The sequence below is a fragment of the Phalangium opilio genome, unplaced genomic scaffold (assembly GCF_054372755.1).
Source record: "Phalangium opilio isolate 3A_F unplaced genomic scaffold, DU_Popi_V2 ptg000089l_1, whole genome shotgun sequence".
Classification (NCBI taxonomy): Eukaryota; Metazoa; Arthropoda; class Arachnida; order Opiliones; family Phalangiidae; genus Phalangium; species Phalangium opilio.
In genome coordinates this window covers 6,656,538-6,680,465 of record NW_028324194.1, presented here as the reverse complement: position 1 = coordinate 6,680,465, position 23,928 = coordinate 6,656,538, and the positions used below count along the sequence as shown (strand labels likewise).

Genomic DNA, 23,928 nt, shown 5'->3' with positions numbered 1-23,928 from the left:
TTTTCATCTCTTATTAAGTGCCCTAATAACGATGGAGGAGATCATGTCGGATTTAGAGGTATCTGCGTCAAGTTCAGGCAATAACGGATCTCGGCCAGTTATAACACAGACAATTCAATAAAGATGCTAATTCCAACTGGCAATCTCGCATATTTTATTACTGTTTCAATTACTAAAAGCACTTTGTAAATTAGAGAATATCATAAATAAAAATTAATAATAATGCACCATGGTTTATGGATCATTACTGTAATAGTCCGACTCCGTCCCGAATACGTTTCCGCTCTCTGCGCAATCAGTATCTGTTACAAGGGCACTGAACATGGACATTATAAACCATAGACTAAAAATATTTCGACCAACAACTGTCCCATTTGTAGCTGAAGCCCTGAACGTTTTCTTAGTAAAAACAGGAAAACGTGATTTTTTATACTCTTTTTATTGAACCAACAAAAGAAAGTTTTGATGTTTGAAAATATTGGATTTAGGGAGCATCAAGCATTAGACAATATTTCAAACGCTGAGTTAAATACTTTCTGATAGTCTAATACTTCTTTTTGACGTAGTTTCTACGTATTTGCTTTCGGGACCTTTGGTTACGTCTTTTCATCAATTCCATGATAAATTCAAGTACAAACTCTCCGACGGTGATTAAGGTGCTTGTTAACATTATTTGAAAAGCGACGGGTACCTCCTGGAATGAAAGGGGCTTGGTTGAATGATCCTGTTCTGAGACCTTCTCGGTGCCACAAAATTTTGAGATTGATTTCCCTTTCAAATCCTTAGTCATTAATCCAGATTCAAAGTACCACGAAGTTCTAAATAACGATAAAGCTTAGTTTCAAATCAAATTTGTTTAATTCTATGACAATTCATTGAAGTGGCAGTTAAAAAGTAGTCATGTAATCTGGCTTTAATAAGTACACTTAGTTTGGGATACTTTTGCACTTCTTAAAGGGTCTGTAAAGTTGTCGGTGGACCGTTGAATGTTTTTTAAAAAAAGTCGTTATTGACGTCACAGCCCCCGAGGGGTAAGCAAAACGAAAGTCATTCCTTCTTTCTGGGAAAATAGTCTTTTTTGTGTTATTCAGCCTTATCTGGCCAATCACAGTGTCTTTGCTATTGCTGCGGTCGACGGTTCTAGGGGTCTCGGACTCTAGGGAGTGCCGACTGAGGAAACTCCCGGAGCGGGGTAGCCTCTGAATTACATTTTGACGAGTTTTACATCAGCTGCTGACGTCAAGGATTACGGGAGGACGAGGTGTTAGGTGAATTTCAATTCAACGGTCTGCCGACTTTTTTTCAGTCCCTTTAATATGTGTTCGATGTCTAGGTTGCAACTATATATAAAATTTGAAACGTTGACAAAAATTTGAACAAATAGCCACATTTGGAAAAGAAGACCATTTACGCAATTAGCCAGGGCTTATTTCAATATTTACCTCAGGTTGATTTCTTGCTTTATACGATTGGGTAATGTTTTTCGAGATTGTATACCAAAATCCCCCCAGCCAAAATCCCCCCGGCCAAAATCCCCCCATTTAACGCAATGCGACAAAATCCCCCCAAGGTAGGACAAAATCCCCCCAATGTAAGACAAAATCCCCCCAAATCATTATAACAAGACAAAATCCCCCCAAATCATTATAACAAGACAAAATCCCCCAACGAAAATCCTCTGAGAAATATATAACCAGACATACTGTGTGGTTTTGCATTAAATATATTTTTAATTAATAGGAAAATCTTTTGGAAAAGGTGGCAGCTAATTAATAGGAGAATATTTTAGAAAAGATGGTAACTAATTAAAAGGAGAATATTTTGGAAAATGTGGCAGCTAATTAGTAGGAGAGTATTTTGGAAAAGGTGGCAGCTAATTAGTAGCTAATTAAAAGGAGAATATTTTGGAAAATGTGGCAGCTAATTAGTAGGAGAATGTTTTGGAAAAGGTTGCAGCTAATTAATAGGAGAATATTTTGGAAAAGGTAGCAGCTAATTAAAAGGAGAATGTTTCGGAAAAGGTTGGAGCTAATTAATAGGAGAATATTTTGGAAAAGGTGGCAGCTAAGTAATAGGAGAATGTTTTGGAAAAGGTGGTAGCTAATTAAAAGAAGAATATTTTGGAAAATGTGGCAGCTAATTAGTAGGAGAGTATTTTGGAAAAGGTGGCAGCTAATTAGTAGGAGAGTATTTTGGAAAAGGTGGCAGCTAATTAGTAGGAGAATGTTTTGGAAAAGGTTGCAGCTAATTAATAGGAGAATATTTTGGAAAAGGTGGCAGCTAATTAAAAGGAGAATGTTTCGGAAAAGGTTGCAGCTAATTAATAGGAGAATATTTTGGAAAAGGTGGCAGCTAATTAATAGGAGAATATTTTGGAAAAGGTTGCAGCTAATTAATAGGAGAATATTTTGGAAAAGGTGGCAGCTAATTAATAGGAGAATATTTTGGAAAAGGTGGCAGCTAATTAATAGGAGAATGTTTTGGAAAAGGTGGTAGCTATTTAAAAGGAGATTATTTTGGAAAATGTGGCAGCTAATTAGTAGGAGAATGTTTTGGAAAAGGTGGCAGCTAATTAATAGGAGAATATTTTGGAAAAGGTGGCAGCTATTTAAAAGGAGATTATTTTGGAAAATGTGGCAGCTAATTAGTAGGAGAATGTTTTGGAAAAGGTGGCAGCTAATTAATAGGAGAATATTTTGGAAAAGGTGGCAGCTAATTAATAATAAAATCTTTTGGAAAAGGTGGCAGCTAATTAATAGGAGAATATTTTGGAAAAGGTGGCAGCTAATTAATAGGAGAATATTTTGGAAAAGGTTGCAGCTAATTAATAGGAGAATATTTTGGAAAAGGTGGCAGCTAATTAATAGGAGAATATTTTGGAAAAGGTGGCAGCTAATTAATAGGAGAATGTTTTGGAAAAGGTGGTAGCTAATTAAAAGGAGAATATTTTGGAAAAGGTGGTAGCTATTTAAAAGGAGATTATTTTGGAAAATGTGGCAGCTAATTAGTAGGAGAATGTTTTGGAAAGGTGGCAGCTAATTAATAGGAGAATATTTTGGAAAAGGTGGCAGCTAATTAATAATAAAATCTTTTGGAAAAGGTGGCAGCTAATTAATAGGAGAATATTTTAGAAAAGGTGGCAGCTAATTTATAGGAAAATCTTTTGGAAAAGTTGGCAGCTAATTAATAGGAGAATATTTTGGAAAAAGTGGCAGCTAATTAATAGGAGAATATTTTGGAAAAGATGGCAGCTAATTATAGGAGAATGATTTGGAAAAGGTGGTAGCTAATTAAAAGGAGCATATTTTGGAAAAGGTGTCAACGAATTATTGGAACCAAACCAAACCTAACCTAACCTAACCTAACCTAACCAAACCTGACTTAACCTAACCAAACCTAACCGTTAAATATAATTTGGAGGGATTTTGTCGATTAAATATGATTTGGGGGGATTTTGTCCATTAAATATGATTTTGGGGGGATTTTGTCCATCAAGTAGGAATTTTGGGGGGATTTTGTCCATCAAGTAGGAATTTTGGGGGGATTTTGTCCATCTAGTAGGAGTTTTGGGGGGATTTTGTCCGTTACTTATGATTTGGGGGGATTTTGTCCGGGGGGATTATGTCTGGGGGGATTTTGGGTCACACCCGTTTTTCGAAAACCGATGGCGAAATTGATGTTAAATAATCTTTTTTTCGCCAAATGAAGTCCTTTTTCATGCCTACAGTTTTCGATTAGCATATTTTTCAGTGGAATTTTTGACGAAATGATGACTGAAGTACCATCTAAAACGCTGGAAATGTTGTTAGTCTCCTCCATAGAAAGGTCTCCTCTCTTATCGTTGATCTGCTTGTAGAGGGCTTTTAGCAACACGTCATTTGAGCTCTAAAAAATCCATAATTGTTTGCAAAAAATTTAAAACCATATTTGTCTACAACGTATCCAGCAGCAGTGCCACAAGGTTAACGGATACGACTTCATCGCGTTTTGTGTGAAAAATACTCTGACTCAAGTGCATCGTCTCGAATATAAAAAGTGTACAGCCTAAGATATGATCGGATGTATTCTCTTTATATGTGAAAACTTCTTGGCCCGAACTAGACCAAGAAACACCGTATACCCCTTGGGTAATTTTTAAGCCCTCAAAGAAAAGAAACCTCAACTTTCTGAATTTTCCCTCCAAAACGTGAGACGCTCCCGGTGGTAGACGGCCGAACTAGCTTCAAGCACCCGCGTCCGTGTTCCGCGGCTTTAGGTTGAGGGGAAGGTGGTAGGAACTTTTTTTGGAACTCGACCAATTTGTTTCTCTCTAGTGTAGGCGCGATGGAAGCGGCATAAAATCCTCAAATTTGTTCACTAGTGCCAGGATCTATTACCAATGCTAGAGCACTTTACTTCTAGTCCCTTATCTTACTTCTGGTATTACGAAGATAAAATTTTCAGGTGTTGAAGAATAGCTTACTTGTATATACTTGTAAGTGGGAGAACTCTTCAATATTATGGGTCTCAGGTGAGGATACTTCACGATGTCCTTAATGCTTTCAATTCGTTCTTCGCCGGATATGGCTAAGCGAGAAATAGTAGAAGAGCAGACGACACTAATAATGAGCACCACTCCGCACATCCATGAAAAATACAGAAAGCGGTGACCGAACGCGGTAAAGTGTTTCTGAATGAAAATTCCTGAAACAATAAAAACTTAATATTATCATAATTTTATAAGATATGTTCCATAATTATGACACTTCTTATACTTCGTAGTTCAAGAGACTTAATGAGAGCTAGTTTGAGAACGATAAGCGAGAATTGACTACACGCTGGTTTGGAGTTCATCTTCCTATTTAGTTTGTACTGAGCCATCGACAGCGCCTCACCAGGCGTCGCTCTACGACAATCTTTGACCTACGTCAGTTCATGACAAGCTCTCAGTAATCAGTGATGACAAACTTATGGAACATATCTTATCAACTTATGTTGTGACTCTCTAATTATAAAAGGTTTCCTCTTACATTTTGTAAATGCACATACCTTGAAGGAATAACACCACAATCAGAGCGAAAAAATATTCAAAGAGCCGACTCTTCGATTTGCGTTTCAAACGCAACTTGGCATTTACCGATTGAACGTTACGAGTGAAATAGTAAATGAGAAAAATGCCCATTATGAATAGCATCATCACCAACCAAACCTATTAATAAATTTGCTTGTTTCAGAGGAATAATAACGATAAAGCACAAGTTCATAAGATATGTTCCATTAGTTAGTCAATGGTTAATAAGAGCTTGTCATGAAGTGAGGGAGGTAGGTCATAGATTCTCGTAAAGCGACGCCTGATGAGGCGCTGTCAAAGGTTAGTAATGCAGACTAAATAGGAAGATGGAAGTCTTGCAAAATTAACCGAGTGTAGTCAATTCTCGATTGTCGTCCTCGAACTAGCTCTCAATAAGTCTCTAGCATTACGAAGTAGGTCCATATGTAGTGTTATACTTATGGAACATATCATGTAAACTTATGGATATAGTTAGTATCAAAGAGGCATAACATAAAGTAACTCAATAATATTTAATGCTGCCTCTGAAACAACGAAAAGGGAAATTATACTTGTTTACCCACGGCATATACTTAGGGAAAACTTAAGCATACATACAAGGGCGAGTACGTCTGCAAACCGAAGAGCATTTATCAGGTAAACACTGCGAAAGCTATCATCAAAAGCCAAAATATATTCTAACGCATTGAATGACTCATAAACCGATTTATTTTCGTGGCGAAAAGGCAAAATATGTCGTACTAACGTAGGGTCCTCATTCTTCTTTGGGAATGGTCTCAATGCAATTAGTGGGTCCCTTAGTACGCGGCAAGGATATGGTTAATCAGGGAAGGCAAAGAGGTGACGGAAGGGTCGTGGGGTCCAGTCACCTCCGGCGGGCACAGGGCAGTAGGCACCTATACGGTGGGATCGCCGACATAGAAGCTAAAGAGAAAGCAAGACTTTGCGTCGAAAACATCACACTGGGAGCTATACGAATGGCTTTCATCTACCTGACGTACTATCATTTCTATTTTGTAATTAGAAATCGAATTACTTCGTTCTGTACGGCGTCCATGGAATAAAGCGACGATGATTTTACTCCTATGCCGTTATAGATAATTTTCGAGAGAACAGTGACATGAGTCGATCCAATTGGAGTCGTGAAATCCATCCACTCAAATCTCGTAACGGTCATAGACAAAGGAAACAATGATAGATCCGCACTCTGACAAAAATTATATCCAATGTGTTAATTTTTTTAGAATAGTCGCGATATACTGCTAAAGCCTACAGCGTGTTTTGCTTCTCGTTTTTTGAATCAAGTATACATACATTGTTGAGCATTTCAAAGGCGTCATTTAAGGTCTGAGACTGCACCAGTTTAACTTGCCAGCTTGATTGAATATTAAAAGCAATCGGTTAGAAAAGTAAAGTACTCTTTGTCTACAGAAATTAAGCCAAGATCGTATAAACTGTGGCAAGTGCAAAAACTCAGGCTATGGCATCTAGGCCTAGCATAAGTTTATATGATATCTTCCATAAGTATAACATTATGCTAGAAATTTACTGAGAGCTGGTTCGAGAACGACAAGCGAGAACTGACTACATTCGGTTTTGCAGGACTAATAGTCTGCACTAAGCCTTTGACAGCGCCTCGAGAATCTATGACGTTTCATCTACGTTAAGCTCTCAGTAACCAGTGACAAACTTATGGAACATATCTTATGAACTTATGATTATATGTACATGGAGTACATGTTTTTCGGTAAGTTTCTAAAACGAACCTAGTGCAAATTTGAACACTAGTTCCGTATTAACGACGTAAGTACATGAAAATAGATTAAAACTCACGATGAATGGTTGAGTCGGTTTGAATTTCTTGTCAAGACATTATAGTAGTTGCTCATGCGACCCAGCACTTTCAAGTTACCATTCTCATCCGTTGCCAGATTGATAAATGGCGGATACTGAAATGATTTTTCTTTAACTTTTATTGTAGTTGAATTTTAATAACAGTCCATGTTCAAACATAACATTTAGATTTCATAATGTAGAAATCTAGTCACAAGACAAAATCATGGTGATTTTTGAAGGTTGTGAAACTAGAAATCGCGCTAATTGGTTTTTAAGAAATATGTAAAACTTTCAGAAATGCACTAATTTCGGCAAGCATGTCTATGAAGGTTTCAATGCAAATTGGGTCCTTGTAAGAAAGGGTTTAGGTAACATAAGATTATACCAAAAATAAATAGGGGAAAGTGTCGGACTCTCTCCTTCGTCTGTGACATGCATTTGGAGGGGTGAATGCATACTCGCGAAATCTGTTTCATCCCCCTCGCCCATTCACCACGTACCTAAGACAATTTGTGATATTGCGCGTGAAGAAATAGTGCGGTTTTATTTTACATTAGCTGCTTTTGACATAGGCTAACCGTGGCCACTGCAGTTTATCGCCACAATTTAATTTGATGATGTACATGATTGTATTAATTTAGTTTGTTAATATAGATGTTATTTACCAATTCGGGGTAGGATCGCCAGCTGAAAAAGCCAGCTCCTAATCCCTTAGACTAAGCCAGGGTACCGAGAACGAAATGCTCTAGCCCCTAGCGAAGTCTCCTCCGTACGGGAGCTCTCCGCGTACCGTCGCGTTCACGGGTGGAACATCTCCGTCCGTCCAAGGCTTAGTTTCCTACGGCCTATTGTCATTGTATATTTTCCGCTTATCGTTAATAAAATTGTAAAGTTAAAGTTAGAAACTCCGTCTCGGTACTAATTCCTACGTAACAATATTGATGTTATTTACTAATAGAAAAACGTTTTAGCTTATAATGACAACCCAGGGCCCAAGTTTAAACGAAATTCTAAAGGATTTTAACGATGAGTATTTTTGAATTAAATGATGATTCAAGAACATCTGGGGCATTTTTAATTTAATTTCGGCGTGCTAGCGATTTAAACAAACTTTAACCTCGTTCAAACGCGAAAAAATCACTAAAGAAAATAGAACAGAGCGCGCAGGTTGTGACTCTTCCTTGAGATACGCCTATGCCAAATTCTCCCGTTTGGTGGCGTACGAGCGTTATTTTCGGGAAGAATGACATCATCAACTACAAATCTGATTGGTTGATACCATTTCGCGCGCTCGAGCGTCTCGAAATGCATGTCAAGCTAAGGTAAAGGCAGGAAAATTTGGCAGTTCGACACTTTCCCCTATTTATTTTTGATTATACCTTAAAAGAACGGCCTTTTTCTAAATTACAAAATAATTAGCATTTATAAACAAGGACCACTGCGCCATCCGCCATTGGTTTAGTGCATGGCGTCTGTTAAATCGAACCTCCTTTCTGTTCCTCTCTCTGTCTCAGCCTGTGAGAATTCAACGAATCTAGTGGGGGTAAAAGGTTCGATTTAGCAGACGCCACTAAACCAATGGCGGAACTCGTTTTTAAGACTAATTAAATGCTAATTATTTATTCTTTTTACCCCTTTTATATTTAGAATAAAGCCGTTCTTTTAAGGTGTAATGTTGACTTCTTTACAACTATTCCATAAAGCACGGCTTAATCAGGATTTAATGCGACTCGTCTAGAATATCACGTAGTTTACAGGCATAATGGCTAGGGGTTCTCGTAAAACCCTCCCCTAGTTTTGGGTCAAATTCGCTTAATAATTTTGCCTGTACATAGAGATATAACATACAGTCAAGCAAAGATGCCAGTTTCTCAAATATATAAGAGATTTTGCTTTACAATACCTTAATGACAACGACTCGTAACATATTCATTGTTACTTCGGTTTAGTTAACCGTTCATGGGGAACGAAGCTGACTTTGTCAAGAAAAGATCTAAACGCGAACTCTTTTTTAAAACACAATACAATAAGCCCATCTCGATTCAATTACCGAAATACGATATTTTAACGATGAAAAGCATTACGATGATTTTGTACTTACAAAGTAATTTGCTATACATTATATGAATCTTTAAAGTGCCAGTGACAAGTGCTAGGAATCCGTATAAACTATCTCACAATATTTACAGAAGTATGATGATACTATATATGAAAAGTTGCTTAGAAGTAAATGAAGCAGGGTTGTTTGATTTAAATCATGGCATAGGGGCTAGCCACCACCCCTCTATGCATTGTAAAGGCGTTAGATAAGTGGCAATAAGTCGCAAGATGACTTGGTCCAATTAGCTAGCTGAAAGTTTAAAGTTTAACCCTGAAATGAAGTACCTTTGCAATTAGCATGGCCATACGTTCATAAGATATGTTCCATAAGTTTGTCACTGATTACTGAGAGTTTGTAATGAAATGACGTAGGTGTAACATCATAGATTCTCTTAAAAGCGACGCCTGGTGAGGCGCTGTCAAAGGCTTAATGCAGACTAAATTTGAAGATTGAGTGAAAAGCTGAGTGTAGTCAATTTGCTCTCAGTAAGTCTCTAACATTACGAAGTATAGGAAGTGTAAAACTTATGGAACAAATCTTTTGAACTTAGGCTATAAGAATTATTATTATTTTACAATTTTCAATTGAAGAAACACTTTCGTGAAGTGCATTTGTTAAAGTTTGCAAGTAACTTGACACCGACACTTGAAAGATATATCGCTCGTTTAATCAATGTTTAACAAAAGTTAAATTTCGATAATCTATTTGAAATTGAACTATTTTCATGTTTTGTTGGCGAAGAGATTTAGAATCTCATTGTTGTCAAATCAGATGATTTTCTCGATAAAAATGTTTGTTTGTCTAAGGAAAATATCATGATTGGAAAACTGTTCATTAATAGTTTTTGCTTTTTCTCATTGAATCTAAGACTATTAAACACAGATGGATTGGAACGGAGATAGGACACGTGGTTCTATTGATGTCTTATTTTGGAGAAACATGGTTCTTTTATATACTTCGATAAAAGTAGTTTCAAGCAAACCAAAATATAACCTCTCCAAGTGCTTTTTAGCCACATCGTAGTATACGATGAGGCTCTTAGTTTGATCTGCCCTGTTGTCATTCTCGTAGTAGTAGTAGTAGTAGTAGTAGTGCCACAGTCCTGCCTTTGGCAGAATCGTTCGTCATTTTTGAACGTCGAGAGAAAATATTTTTCTTTTTAGTTAACGTTACATTTCACAGGTGGAGTTTTAAACTTGATACAGGGAAGAGATAATATTTTTTAAATTTTCTTCCTCCACGGAGAATCGAACCGCGGACCTATCGCTCGCCAGCCCAGTACTAAGCAGCCTCGCCTAAAACCGCTTGCTAAGAAACGCTCGCGAATAGAGGACTAGTCTCGGAGAGTTTGTCAGAGACAGGGTCCCCTTCCTCTCTCTCTCTATCTCTTCAACTAGGAGTCATGATCTTATTAGAGGCCAGGAGATATAACTTCGCGGTAGGAGAGGCAAAAAGTATGTTAATTAAATTTTAACCGACCGGGAAGACGTTTTTCCAATTGATCTCGTTGTTCTAATTTACGTACTTTACGATCATACGATGTGGCTAATATTTTTGTCTTGACAAACTTGTTTTATAAGCAACTGCAGACGTTACATTTAAAACCATGAATGGTTTAAGATAATATTCTAATCTTTTCAGATTTTTACATGATGGTACTGTACAAATGCCTGCACAGTTCTCAATAGAAAATATGTTTATTAAAAGGACTGTATATAAGCCATCGTCGGTTGGATAAAATAAATATTTTAAATACGTTACAGGCACCACGTGATCGGCTAGGTTTACGAGAAAAGTCTAGCCTCCCAATGTCAATGTTTCCACCAAAGCTTCACGCAATTGCGCTATTTCTTACACTTGTCGGTAAACGGCCAACTTATAACAAAAATTGTTAAAGAGGCATACTCTAAACAATAACTTTTCTTAAAACGACTTAACTAGAAATAAGATAAATTAGTGACAATTTAAATAATGAACATCAATTATATTTATTTAATAGTTTAAGAAACACCTCTCAATTGTGGAGAGGTTTATTTTGGTTTCCCAACTTGTCATAAGTTTATAAGATATGTTCTAGAAGAATGACACTACCTATACTTCGTAACGCTCGAGACTTAGTGGGAGCTAGTTGGATACTGACGCGAGAATTGACTATACACGGGTTTACAGTTCATCTTCCTAAGCCTTTGACAGCGCCTCGCCAGGCGTCGCTTCACGAGAATCTATGACGTTTCACCTATGTCACTTCATGACAAACCTATGGAACATTTCTTCGTTCAATGTTGTTTTTGGTTTACTTTTGTCTATGTATGACAAGACTAAAGTCTTTCAATTGTTTGCAATTAAAACAATGCTTTTCCCTTAGGGTTAACACGGGAATTGTCACACTATACTTTGGAGGGTCATAACTCTCGTTCTATGAGAGATACAAGGATCTCTTCTGATTCTTCAATAGTCCAATTTGTAACTTTTCCAACGATATCAAATACTTGAGCTTACAGTAAACAAGGGACGAGTAATTAAGCAAAACCTTCGTTATTATTCAATCCACAGGATTAACATTGGCCATAATTACACTCAACTTTGGAATCTCATAACTCTGGTTTTATTAGAGATGAATAAATAGAGAAGACCATTAAACAGTTGGAGACATGTAAAATTTTGCACGTTCTTTCGAAATTCGAAGCAAACCAAATTTTAAGACGAGTGAAATTAGTTCATCCACAATTGTCTCATAGTCGATAAATTCGTTTCCGTACTCTTTATTAATAAAAGTTTGTGAATCTTTAAAAAACGAATAATTCCACAAACTTTTGGTATAGTCAGGGATAGATTTAATTTTAGGAGTAGGAATCAAGAACAGAGTAATCTGGGCGCGAGTAATCCGGACGGGACGGAGGGGTATGAAAGAAGAGGCGGGTCATAGCGACAGAGGTGAAAAGGAATTAGGAATTTTTCGCCGTCCCCGTCAGCCAATAAGATAAAACTTTTCGTTACGTGTTGGAGGGAGGGGCTCTTTACTGGGCTATGAGTCGGACTGAAGTAATTACTAACCGTTTTCCATTCCTACTCCTAATCTATCCCAGGTATAGTTACACATATTCCAATGAACGAATTATGCGAAAATTAGCTGTTAACTTCTTACAATAACCTACAAATACTTTTCCCAGATTTCAAACCCAAGAAACGCCGCTAGTGTACAGAGGGACTGAACGTGGACACTATAAACCATAAAGCTACTGTTCCTATGAACATTTTTTAGCAAAAACAGGCAAGTGGTTTTTTTAACACTTTTTTTATTGAACTAATAATAAGCGTGAAGTTCCAAGAAAAAAAATACTCTTAATGCTTGAAAAGATTGGATTAAGGGAGCATCAAGTTGTGTTTTATCTACATATTAGACAATATTTCAAAAGCCGAGTTAAATACTGATGTTTGTTATTCTTTCAGTCGGTCTAATACTTCTTTTTGACGTAGTTTCTACGTATTTGCCTACGGCGCCTTAGGTTTCGTCTTTTCACCAATTCCATGACAAATTCAAATAGAAACTCTCCGATGGTGATTGATGTGCTTGTTAGCATTATTTGAAAAGCGAGCGATAGTTCGTGGAAAGAAAGGGGCCTGGCTGCTTGATCCTGTTCTGAGACCTTCTTGGTGCCACAATATTTTGAGATTGATTTCCCTTTCAAATCCTTATCCATTAATCCAGATTCGAAGTACAACGAAGTTCTAAATAACGATAAAGAATTTATTTAACGATAAAGCTTTAAGCATGGTTTTCACTTGACCGAAAAAACTACTTTGAGGGTGGACTTCAAACGTCTGATTTGATTTTTACGTTGTTGCTCAGCGTTATAGTGTTTAGTTCCCGCAAATAATGGAACCAAGGCTTAACAGATAAACTGAACATTGCACCAATTGCGGCCCATCTATTGTTTTTCTTATTTTTGTCTTTATAATCTTTGTGTCCAATATCATAAAGATGTTGATGGATCCTAACCTTCAATAAAACGTTCAGCATTCAACTGTGGAACGGCTCAGGTTGGGTGAGACGCCACAAATGTGGGAGAAATAGTCAAGAAGGGCTACAAACGAACCAGTTACAATTTAGCCCGAGTATTCGTCCCCGATTTTTTGCGTTGCACCCAACCTGAGCCGTACCACAGTTAGCGCGCCAATTTCTCTCAGATTTAGCATCCTTCTACCCCCCCCCCCAATCATGGTTGTATTAGGAACCGAATAATAAAAAACATGGCGGACCACGGAGTCACGGACGTTCTCTTCCGAACAAGCGTGGTCGAAAATGACGTCACGACTCTAGCTTATTGCCTATTTGGCTCGCGCAGAGCGTTAACGTTGAACGCGACTGAAAGAAATAAAAAGCTAATATCGCCACACTCAACGTGATTTTGGTCCAGCGAAACTATCTTTGTTTTTTCAGTTGACGCTTGACGTGGGGCGAAAAGTCGCGTTTTACGCCAAGTGAAAACCATGCTTTACTTCTATAGCAACGCATTGAAGTGGCAGTTAAAAATTACCCATTTAATCTGTTGTTAATAAGAACACTAAGATCTAGGTCTAAGTTTCGGATAATTTTACCAAGGAAGACGTTTAAGAGGGGAGACTCGTTGTAGAAAGGGGAAGGTAAAAAACGAGGCAGGTATAGCATGCAGTGGCGTGCAACTTCAACGCGCAAGCCGTTGGTAAAGGCGTGATCGTTGTTGGAAACAAGGTCACGAGGCTTGAACGCATGCGCGAGAACATACGCTCTCTTACCGTGAGGGTAGCGGTAAACATGGTATCGCTAACAGTACCGTTTTAGGAACGGGAACTACGTGCATTCTGTCTGACTCCGAGTCTCCCCTCTTATACATTCTCCTTGCTTATAATATAGGCAAATATAAAATCTGAAACGTAGACATAAATTTGGAAAAGAAGACCATTTACGCAACTGGCCAGGGCTTATTTTAATATTTACCTCAGGTTGATTTCTTGTTTTATACGATTGGGTAATGTTTTTCGAAAACCGATGGCGAAATTGATGTTAAATAATCGTTTTCTCGCCAAATGAAGTCCTTTTTCATGCCTACAGTTTTTGATTAGCATATTTTTCAGTGGAATTCTTCCTGAAATGATGACGGAAGTGCCATCTAAAACGCGGGAAATGTTGTGTATGTCCGCCAGAGAAAGGGCCCCTCCCTTATCGTTGATCTGCTTGTAGAGGGCTTTTAGCAACACGTCACTTGAGCTCTAAAAAGACCATAATTGTTGTAACAAATATCAAACCATATTTGTCCCTATTGTCTCCAACAGCACATCATAAGTTGTGCCACAAGGTAATAAAAAAGCTCAACGGGTACAACTTCATATGTATTACGGGTTTGTGTGTAAAATTCAAGGGCATCGTCTTGACTCGCCTCGAGTGCGTCGAAAAACTAAACAGCCTAAGATGCGGTCTTTTAAAAGATATGTTCCATGAGTTTGTTACTGAGAGTTTATGATGAAGTGACGTAGGTGAAACGTCGTAGATTCTCGTAAAGCGACACCTGGTGAGAAGCTGTCAAAGGCTTAGTAAAAACTAAATAGGAAGATGGGCTGCAAAACCGAGTGTAGTCAATTCTTGCGTTGTCGTTCTCGAACTAGCTCTCAGTAAGTCTCTAGCTTTACGAAGTATGGAATGTGTCATACTTATGGAACATATCTTATAAACTTATGGTATTAAGAAGATAAAATTTCAAGTGTTGAAGAATAGCTTACTTGTATATACTTGTAAATAGGAGAACTCTTCAATATTATGGGTTTCAAGTGAGGATACTTCACGATGTCCATAATGCTTTCAATACGTTCTTCGCCGGATATGGCTAAGCGAGAAATAGTCGAAGTGCAGACGACACTAATGATGATCACCACTCCGCACATCCAAGAAAAATACAGAAAGCGGTGACCGAACGCGGTAAAGTGTTTCTGAATAAAAATTCCTGAAACAATGTAAACTTAACATTATTTAAATGCTCATATGCTTTGAATTGTGAATGGTTTGTGATCTAGGTCTATCTTTAGAGTGAATTGTGTCATTAAAGGGTGATCCAAGAAGGGTTGTAGAACTGTAGTACAAAGTGTTCTTTTGGGCAATTTACAAAGGTTCGGCAGTTTTACAAACCAAATTCGACACTTTTAAATTAAGGAAAAAAATGGCTGTCTCTATTGAAGTGGATTAGGTTATACCTTTACCAGCATAAACGTTTTATGCATTTAGAAGACCTTTATTATTGTGACCATAACTTCATAAGATATGTTCCTAAACTTCGTATTGCTAAAGACTTACTGAGGGCTAGTTCAAGAAAGTCGGGAGAATTGCTTACAAGCGGTTTTGCAGTCCGTCTTTCTATTTAGTCTTTGACAGCGCCTAACCAGGCGTCGCTTTTCGAGAATCTTTGACCTATACGTCACTTCATGACAAGCTATGAGTAACCAGTGATGACAAACTTAGGGTACATGTCTTACGAACTTATGTTGTGACTCTTTAATTATAAAACGTTTTTTCTTATATTTTGCAAATGCACATACCTTTAAGGAATAACGCCACAAACAATGCGAAAAAATATTCGAAGAGCCGACTTTTTGATTTGCGTTTCAAACGCGACTTGACATTCACCGATTGAACGTTACAAGTGAAATAGTAGATAAGGAAAATGCCCATCATGAATAGCATCATCAGCAACCAAACCTATTAATAAATTTTCTTGTTTGAGATAGAGAATAATGATAATATTGTTAATATCAAAGACTTATAACAGAAAGTAACTCAATAATAATTAATTCTGCCTCTGAATCAACGAAACTTGTTTACCCACTTTACATAAGGGAAACTTAGGCAGTGCGTGTACGGTAGTTCCCTATACATCGGTTCTCGTAAACGCGGCGTACCGTTACAGCAGTTCGCGAAAGAGCAGTTAAATCAAGAAGTGAACAAGATGGCACCGGCCAGATTACACTTTTGCGTGGCCTTTAGTGACTAGAATTTGTATTACTATATTCATTATAAGATGACCCCGGCAAATTTATAATTTTCGGGTTTTTTTTTCATTCTTCATAAAATAGCATTCCGATTATGAATAAAACCCATCTAGTAAGAATTTGGTTTAAGTGAATCGCGGCCGTTCCCAGGCGACGATTATCTCCTCATGAGATACGCTTTACCAAATAACTGTAGCTTGTCAACATGCCTCCGTGGCTCAGCTTGCTAAGTTATCAATCTGAGGAGCAAAGTGGGGATCCAAAGCATGCGGGAACGGTTCTCGGTCGGGACGTAAAATAATTTCTTAAATAAAAATTTTTATTGATGTTGCAGAGCCACCTAAGAGTAGTTCTTTGCAAATATCCGACCGTGTACGCGAAAATAGGGGGAAATGGGGGATAGAAAAGGTGCCCAGCCTGCCAGCATGGGTCGGAACAATACTTTCGCTAGCTCCAAAGAGCGAAAAAGTAAAAACGATAGTCGTTTAGGAAGGTGTAGGTTTGGTTATTTGAACTTAAATAAGTCTGCTTAAACTTAGAAGTGCAAACAGGTTTGGTTATTTGAACACCAGTAGTACTAGGGTCAGTTTAGGCATTGTTATTTTAACCCGAATAGTATTAGGTCAGGTACTTAAACTATAGGGTTAAAAATTGTTCAATAATCAAGTAAAAACTGCTATTTTTCAAAAGAGCAACCGCTATTTCTAAAATAGCAGTTTTGAACAATGCCGCTGCTTTTATGAAATCGCGGTTGCTATTTTTGGGAACTGCTCATTCAAGGTACACCCCATCCACCAGAGTGCCGGACGTTCTGTTTTTTCTAATTATCTAGGTAATTAGAAATCGAATTACTTCGTTCTGTACGGCGTCCATGGAATAAAGCGACGATGATTTTACTCCTAAGCCGTTATAGATTATTTTGGAGAGAACAGTGACATGAGTCGATCCAATTGGAGTAGTGTAATCCATCAACTTAAATCTCGTAACGGTCATAGACAATGGAAGTAATGACAGATCCGCACTCTGACAAAAATAATTTCCAAAGTGTAAAATTTTGTAGAATAACCGGTACTACCGCATGTTTTGGTTCTCATATTATGAACTAAAAATACATACGTTGTTGAGCATTGCAAGGGTATCATCTAGGATGTTATCTTGAGACTGAACCAGTTTAACATGCCAGCTTGATTGAATAATAAAAGCAGTCGGTTAGAGAAATTAAGTACTATATGTCTACAGAACCTAAGCCAAGATCAAATAAAGCCTTCATAGATTTCCTCTTTGGAACTACAAAACTGCATAAGTTTATAAAATATGCTCCATAAGTATGACACTCACTACACATAGACTGGAATGGAGATACGGGACGCGTGTTTTTTTTTTAGGTCAGCGCCTCTGTAGCGCCTAGCCGCGCCAATATTGAAACATTTTCGACTCTAAGCATAGCCATAAAATAAGGCTTATGAGTCGAATTGAGTTTCGGGACTCTCCCGGTAGGGGCGACGACAGGCAATTCCATTAGAAGACCGGGGGTTTTAGCTTATCATTCCAATCCACGTTACTTCATGAAAATCTCTCAGTCATCAGTGACAAACTTATGGAAAATATCTTACGAACTTGTGATAATATGTACAGTACATGTTTTTCAGTTAGTTTTTCAAACGACCCTAGTGCAATTTTCAACACTAGTCCGATATTAACTGTTAGAATTACGATATAAGTATGAAAAAAGATTAAAACTCACGTTGAATGGTTGAGTCGGTTTGTATTTCTTGTCAATACATGGTAGAAGTTGCTCATGCGGCCCAACACTTTCAAGTTACCATTCTCATCCGTTGTCACATTGATAAAAGGCGAAAGCTGAATTAATTTTTCTTTCAGTTGAATTTTTAATAACAGTCCATGCTTAAACATAACATTTATATTTCATAATGTAGAAATCTCGCCACATGACATGATTATCATGATTTTTAAGAATGGTTTCTAAGAACTATGTGAAACTTTCAGCTATGCCCTGTTTTTGGCAAGCATGTTGATGAAGGTTTCAATGCAAACTGGGCCCTTAAGGGTCGGCGGCAAGGATGCGATTAGTCAGGTTTCAGTGTGCAATTAAGCATGGAAGGAAATGAGGTAACAGAGGGGACAAGAGGGCCAATTCCCCCCCTCCGGTGGACACGGGGAAGTCGGCACCTATAGGGTAGGATCGTCGACATGTGTCCTATTCCCTCACACTTTGTCGTCCAGAAGCTTGGCTTACAAGATACACTATAATCAAGCTCAGCTCCCAACTTGAGATACACATTTCAAAATTAATTATTGTTTATCAGACAGAAACAGTCAAATAGAGGGGGCTAGGTGAGCTTGGACCCAGCCTTGCTGGTCTAAACCAAACCAATTCTAAAACACTCTCCTAGTTTTTGGTCAAATTTGGTAAGGAATTTTGACTGTGTCTCAAATATATGTGAGATTTAACGTTACAGTACCTTAAGGACAACGACTCGTAACCTGTTCATTGTTTCATCGTTTAAGCTAACCGTTCATGGAGAACTCAGCTGACTTTGTCAAGAAAAGATCTAACGCCAACTCTCTTTTAAAACACGATGCAATAAGCCCATCTCGATTCAATTACCGAAATATAACATTTTAACGATGAAAAGCATTAGTCTATATTTACGATGACTTTGTACTTATAAAGCAATTTTCCAAGTATTATATGTATCTTTAAAGTGCCAGTAACAAGCGCTTGGAATCAGATATACATTATCTCACAATTTTTTTACACAAGTAGGATGATATTATCATAAGTTTATAAAATATGTTCCAAAAGTATGACACTACCTATACTTCGTAATGCTAGACACTTGCAGCTCCGGGTAGTTCGAGAGCGATAAGCGAAAATTGCAGACTACACTCAGTTTTGCAGTTCGTCTTCCTATTCAGCGTTCGACAATGCCTCACCCGGCGTTGCTTTACAATAATCTATGACCTTCATGACAAGCTCTCGGTAACCAGTGGCAAACTTATGAAACATATCTTATCAACTTTTGATATTACACATAGAAGTAAATGAAGTACCTTTGCTATTAACATGATATATTGCATATATGAAAGATATCATAAACGGTTCTATCTCGCTTTAATACTCATATATTAAATTAATTTGAGTAAATCAGAACCATTACGTGTAAATGGTATGTTAGATTTAAATGGAAGACCTTCATTTTTGAGGTTAAACATTATGAGTATATGAGTGTGCCATAATCTCCGTTCATTTTATTACAATTGAAGAAACAGTTTCTAGAAGTACGTTTATTAAACTTTGCAAGAATAACTTGACACCGACACTTGAAAGATATATAGCTCTTTTAATCAAAGTTTAACAAAAGTTAAATTTCGATAATCTATTTGGAATTGAACTATTTTTATGCTTTATTGGCGAAGAGATTTAGAAATCTCATTACTGTCAAAACAGATCGTTTTCTCGATAAAAATGTTTGTCTGTAAACGGAAAATACCGTGATTGGAAAACTGTTTAATAATATTTCTTGCTTTTTCTCGTTGAATATTATATCTGAGTTTTTAACATGGTTTGTCTGTTAGTAACTATTGATGTCTTATTTGCAGAAACATGGTTCTTTTATATACTTCGATCAAAGTAGTTTCAAAACATAACAAGTTGGGAAACCAAAATGTAGCCTCTCCGAGTCGAGAAGAGAACTTCCTACCCTCTAATTTACCTGAATATGCAACTATTGCTACTGTGTGACCCATATTTTTATGCTTATTTTATAATCTTGCCCACTCCTCTAAGCTTACACTTTATGATATATTTCCCGAATTGATTTAAACCTAACCAAGGACTACCTGTCAATAGGGACTAACATCCTGCGTCTAACAGCGCTCCTTTCACTAAGCCTATCTAACGTTAGACTTTGATTCATCGAATTATGTTTAATCAAATAAGTATATGTTTTAGAAAAATGATATGCGGACAGAAACGAACCAAAGTAACAGTAAGAGTTCAAAGTTCAAAATGTCATTGGCCCGATAAAAACCAAAAAAAGGAGGGAGTGAAAGATCCTAAGATTTCCCTATATGGTAATGAATTTTCAAAGAGATTTTAAGTAGGATTTACATGAATATTTTTAGAGTTATACAGTTTTTTTAAAACAGCGTCGCTTACTAGTTAAAGTTAAAAAAAAAATAGATTTTTGATTTAACAAACGCACACCACCTTAATAATCCTTAACTCTAATCAATCCTCCGTATTTTTACCTCTCCGAGTGACGATGACGTCACGGAGAGGTATTACACTGGATGTTTCTGTATGTGTGTATACGTGTTCGCAATATCCGGAACGAGTTCGCACTACCATTATCGTCATTAGGGTTAAGATGTACGCGGCGACCGGCTAGAGTTACGATAAATATTTGACTCATTGTGTATCAATCGCCTTACATACCCTAAATTTCCAAAAATTATTAAAGAGGCATACGCTAGAATTCAAACGCCAACAATAGCTACATGTTTAAAATGATTTTAGGAATAAAGTTTCTTAAATACGACTTAACTAGAACTAAGGTAAATTAACGACGATTAAAATAATAATGTCAATTATATCTATTAAAATATTTAGCAAAAACGTCTTAATTGCGTCTCGACTCGGAGAGATTTATTTTGGTTTCCCAACTTGTATTGCTGACACTAGATAGGCCTATGCCGAGTGTTAATGTCTTTTTAACCTAATTATCGAAAAAATTTGACATGAGTCCACAAAAGCGGATTTGAATTCCCCAGAGTGTGCCCCACTGTGCCCCTTAAATTACACAACATATCTCGTCTCTAGTTCAAATGTTTATAGCATGAATGCTAGAACTCTAGACGTTTTCCAGCCAGATGTGAATCTCGTGCCATTTCCTGTATGCGGAAACGTTTCGAAACTAGACATTTTATAATTTGTAAATTCTCTGATGACATCATGGAGAGGTATTACACTGGACGTGTCTCTGTGTCTATCACCGCGTTCGCAGTTGCGAAATTGGAGCAAACGTGCTCGCAGTATCCGGACCGCAATAGCAGTTCACAGAAAGCAATATTTACTTCTACTCCATTATCATCGCTGGGGTTAAGAAGACGTACGCTATAATCGGTTAGGGTTACGAGAACCGTTTAGCCTCAAAATGTGAGTGTTTCAACCAAAGGTTCACGCAATTTCGGATTTTCTTAGCATTTCAATCGTCTTATATACCCTAAGTTTCCAAAAATTGTTAAAGAGGCTTACGCTTGAATTCAAACGTCAACAATAGGCATGTTTAAAATTAATTTAGGAATAACGTTTCTTAAAACAACTTTACGATAATTAAGGTAATTTAATGACGATTAAAATAACTAATATCAATTATATTTAATTAATTATATAAGAAACACCTCGTAAGTATAGGTAGATACAGGAGTTAATAATAACCCCCCTTCGGGGGGGAAGTATGAAACTGGCCATAGTGCTAATGGTAAAAATCGCGAACAACAAGATTCTGTCGTTGCGCATAGAAAGGATTAGCCTGTTTATGGACATACAACCTTACAGTATATTGTAGTGGTATCTATGCTCCTTGGTTTTCGTTCCTAAACTTCCGTTGGCTGGGATCTCCGCCGAAAAGAAAAATGGCGATATGGTGGACGTAGAAACACGTTGCAATTCTTATATTAAAGATACTGCGAATAAATTTGTCCAAACCGTTTTAATTTAACCACGGAATTCTCACTCACACATACCACAACAAAACATCATTGACGATCGTTTAAATGTTTTGTAGAAAACTAGAAACCCCGACTAAAAGCCAACTTCTTAGCCAAGGCTTAATTTACACCGTTCCGACAGAAGCAGACGTGAGCCTTTTTCGCTCCCAAAATCACAAGATAAAAATAGTGCTAAACCGGAAGTGTGTAAGTTAATGCGCGTGGGCCCTAAAAAATGGGGAAACTATTTCTTTGGGAGTTAAGCGGTGTATGAATCCGCTGAGCTTTACGGCGAAACTTTGTTGTTACGGGCTTTTTAACCAGTTTCGTACTTCGGGTGGTAGATAGCTCTCGTCTCGACTCGGAGAGGTTAATTTAGGTTTCCCAACTTGTTTACATTATTATTACGGAAACGTAATAACCAGATTTAATTGAACCTTACATCCGGCTTGCGCTCGGCCTGTCTGATTTCAGTCCGGAAATCGATTCACCGTAGATACAGAGGTTTAGTACTTTCGGGAACAAATTTTATGTAAAAGTTTAGGGCAAATGTATTATAAAACTATTTTATAAATAATCATAAAAATGGAGTGCGATTTAAATTTAAATCGTATTGGATACGCGTTTCTAGTTGGAATTATGCTTATTTCATTAATTTTCGTCTACCGTCATATTAAGTTCCTGATGATTATTAATAAGATACCTGGTTTCACTACTATACCATTCTTTGGAAATGTGAGAGAAGTTATGGCTGCAGTGTCAGCATCTGCTAAGAACCTCGACACCATAACTGGTACGTAAAAATCCCAAACGCACATGTAACCAGGGCAGAATTAAAAACAACCAGTAGGTTTTATTGGGTTTTACTATAAAAAAAACCACCAAAAAACCCAACTTAATAAAAGTCATCAATAAGGATCTTCACTTTCGATAAATTTGAATGCTAGAATATTTATTTAAGATAGTTTAATATATTTATAGTTTCAATTTCAATTGTAATTTTGAGCTTCAGGTATAACGTATTACTTCAAAAGTTAATAAATGTTTCAGTTTTGAATGATGTATGCCAAGGAGTCTGTCACATATATCAAAAACAGAAAATGTTGAGATTGTGGATTGCAGGTTCAGCTGTTGTCCTTTTATTCGGCGATAAAACTGTTCAGGTATTGCTTGCGTTTTAAACTAGTATATCAGAAGTTATGTTTAGCTAAAGTTTATAAGGTATGTTCCGTAAGTATGACACCACCTATACTTGGTAATGGCAGAGACTTACAGCTCGAGCTAGTTCGAGAACGACGGAAGCGAGAATTGACTGCACTTGGTTTATTTAGTCTGTACTAAGCCTTTGACAGCGCCTCGCCAGGCGTCGTTTTACGAGAATCTATGCAAATTCATGACAAGCTCTTAGCAAAGAGTGACACACTTATGGAACGTATCTGATGAACTTATGATGTAGCTGTAAAAATTACGTGAACCAGGAGTTCATAATAACCACCCTTCGGGGGGAAGTACGAAACTAGTTAAAAAGCCCGTAACAACAAAGTTTCGCCGTAAAGCTCAGCGGATTTATACACCGCTTAACTCCCAAAGAAATAGTTACCCCACGCGCATTAATTTCCCATATTCCGGGTTAGCACTATTTTTATCTTGTGATTTTGGGAGCGAAAATGGCTCGCGAGTCGCGTGCGTCTGTCGGCGCGGTCAGCCGCGGTGTACATTAAGCCTTGGCTAAGAAGTTGGCTTTGCGATGGTTTCTAGTTTTCTACAAAACATTTAAACGATAGTCATTAATGTTTTCTTGTGATATGTGTGAGAATTCCGTGGTTAAATTAAAACGGTATGGACAAATTGATTCCCAGTTTCTTTAATATAAGAATTCCATCGTGTTTCTACGTCCACATACTCGCCATTTTTCTTAACGACGGAGATCCCAGGCTCCCAGCCAAGTTTTGGAACGAAAACCAAGGAGTATAGATTCTACTACAATCTACTGTAAAGTTGTATGTCCATCAACAGGCTAGTCCTTTATATGCGCAACGACGAAATCTTGTTGTTCGCGATTTTTACCATTAGCTCTATGGCAAGTTTCGTACTTCCCCCCCGAAAGGGGGTTATTATGAACTCCTGGTGAACGTAGTTTTAGGATTAAATAATAATTAACTTGCGGCTACGAGAAAAGCCTTGAATA

General features: G+C 37.4%; 1 protein-coding gene across 1 annotated transcript; it reads right to left on the bottom strand.

Annotated features, from left to right (window-relative positions):
- Window positions 1–12,314: 12,314 nt before the first annotated feature.
- LOC149647249 (uncharacterized) lies at window positions 12,315–20,379 on the bottom strand. The gene is made up of 8 exons (XM_089849611.1): window positions 20,317–20,379; window positions 17,749–17,909; window positions 17,121–17,187; window positions 16,857–17,027; window positions 15,555–15,714; window positions 14,745–14,965; window positions 13,966–14,237; window positions 12,315–12,716 (listed from the first exon to the last, which is right to left on the bottom strand). The coding sequence occupies exons 1-8, from the start codon at window positions 20,377–20,379 to the stop codon at window positions 12,443–12,445; spliced, it is 1,389 nt and encodes a 462-aa protein (XP_089705737.1). The 3' UTR covers window positions 12,315–12,442.
- Window positions 20,380–23,928: the final 3,549 nt, after the last annotated feature.

Excerpts from the sequence above, each read along its gene's own strand:
- LOC149647249 (XM_089849611.1), bottom strand. The coding sequence starts at position 20,379 with ATGGTAGTGCGAACTCGTTCCGGATATTGCGAACACGTATACACACAT. Across the intron at positions 17,910-20,316 it reads CACATACAGAAACATCCAGT|CATGGACTGTTATTAAAAAT; the intron begins GTAATACCTCTC and ends GTTATGTTTAAG. Across the intron at positions 14,238-14,744 it reads CTATTTACAAGTATATACAA|AGCTCAAGTGACGTGTTGCT; the intron begins GTAAGCTATTCT and ends TGGTCTTTTTAG.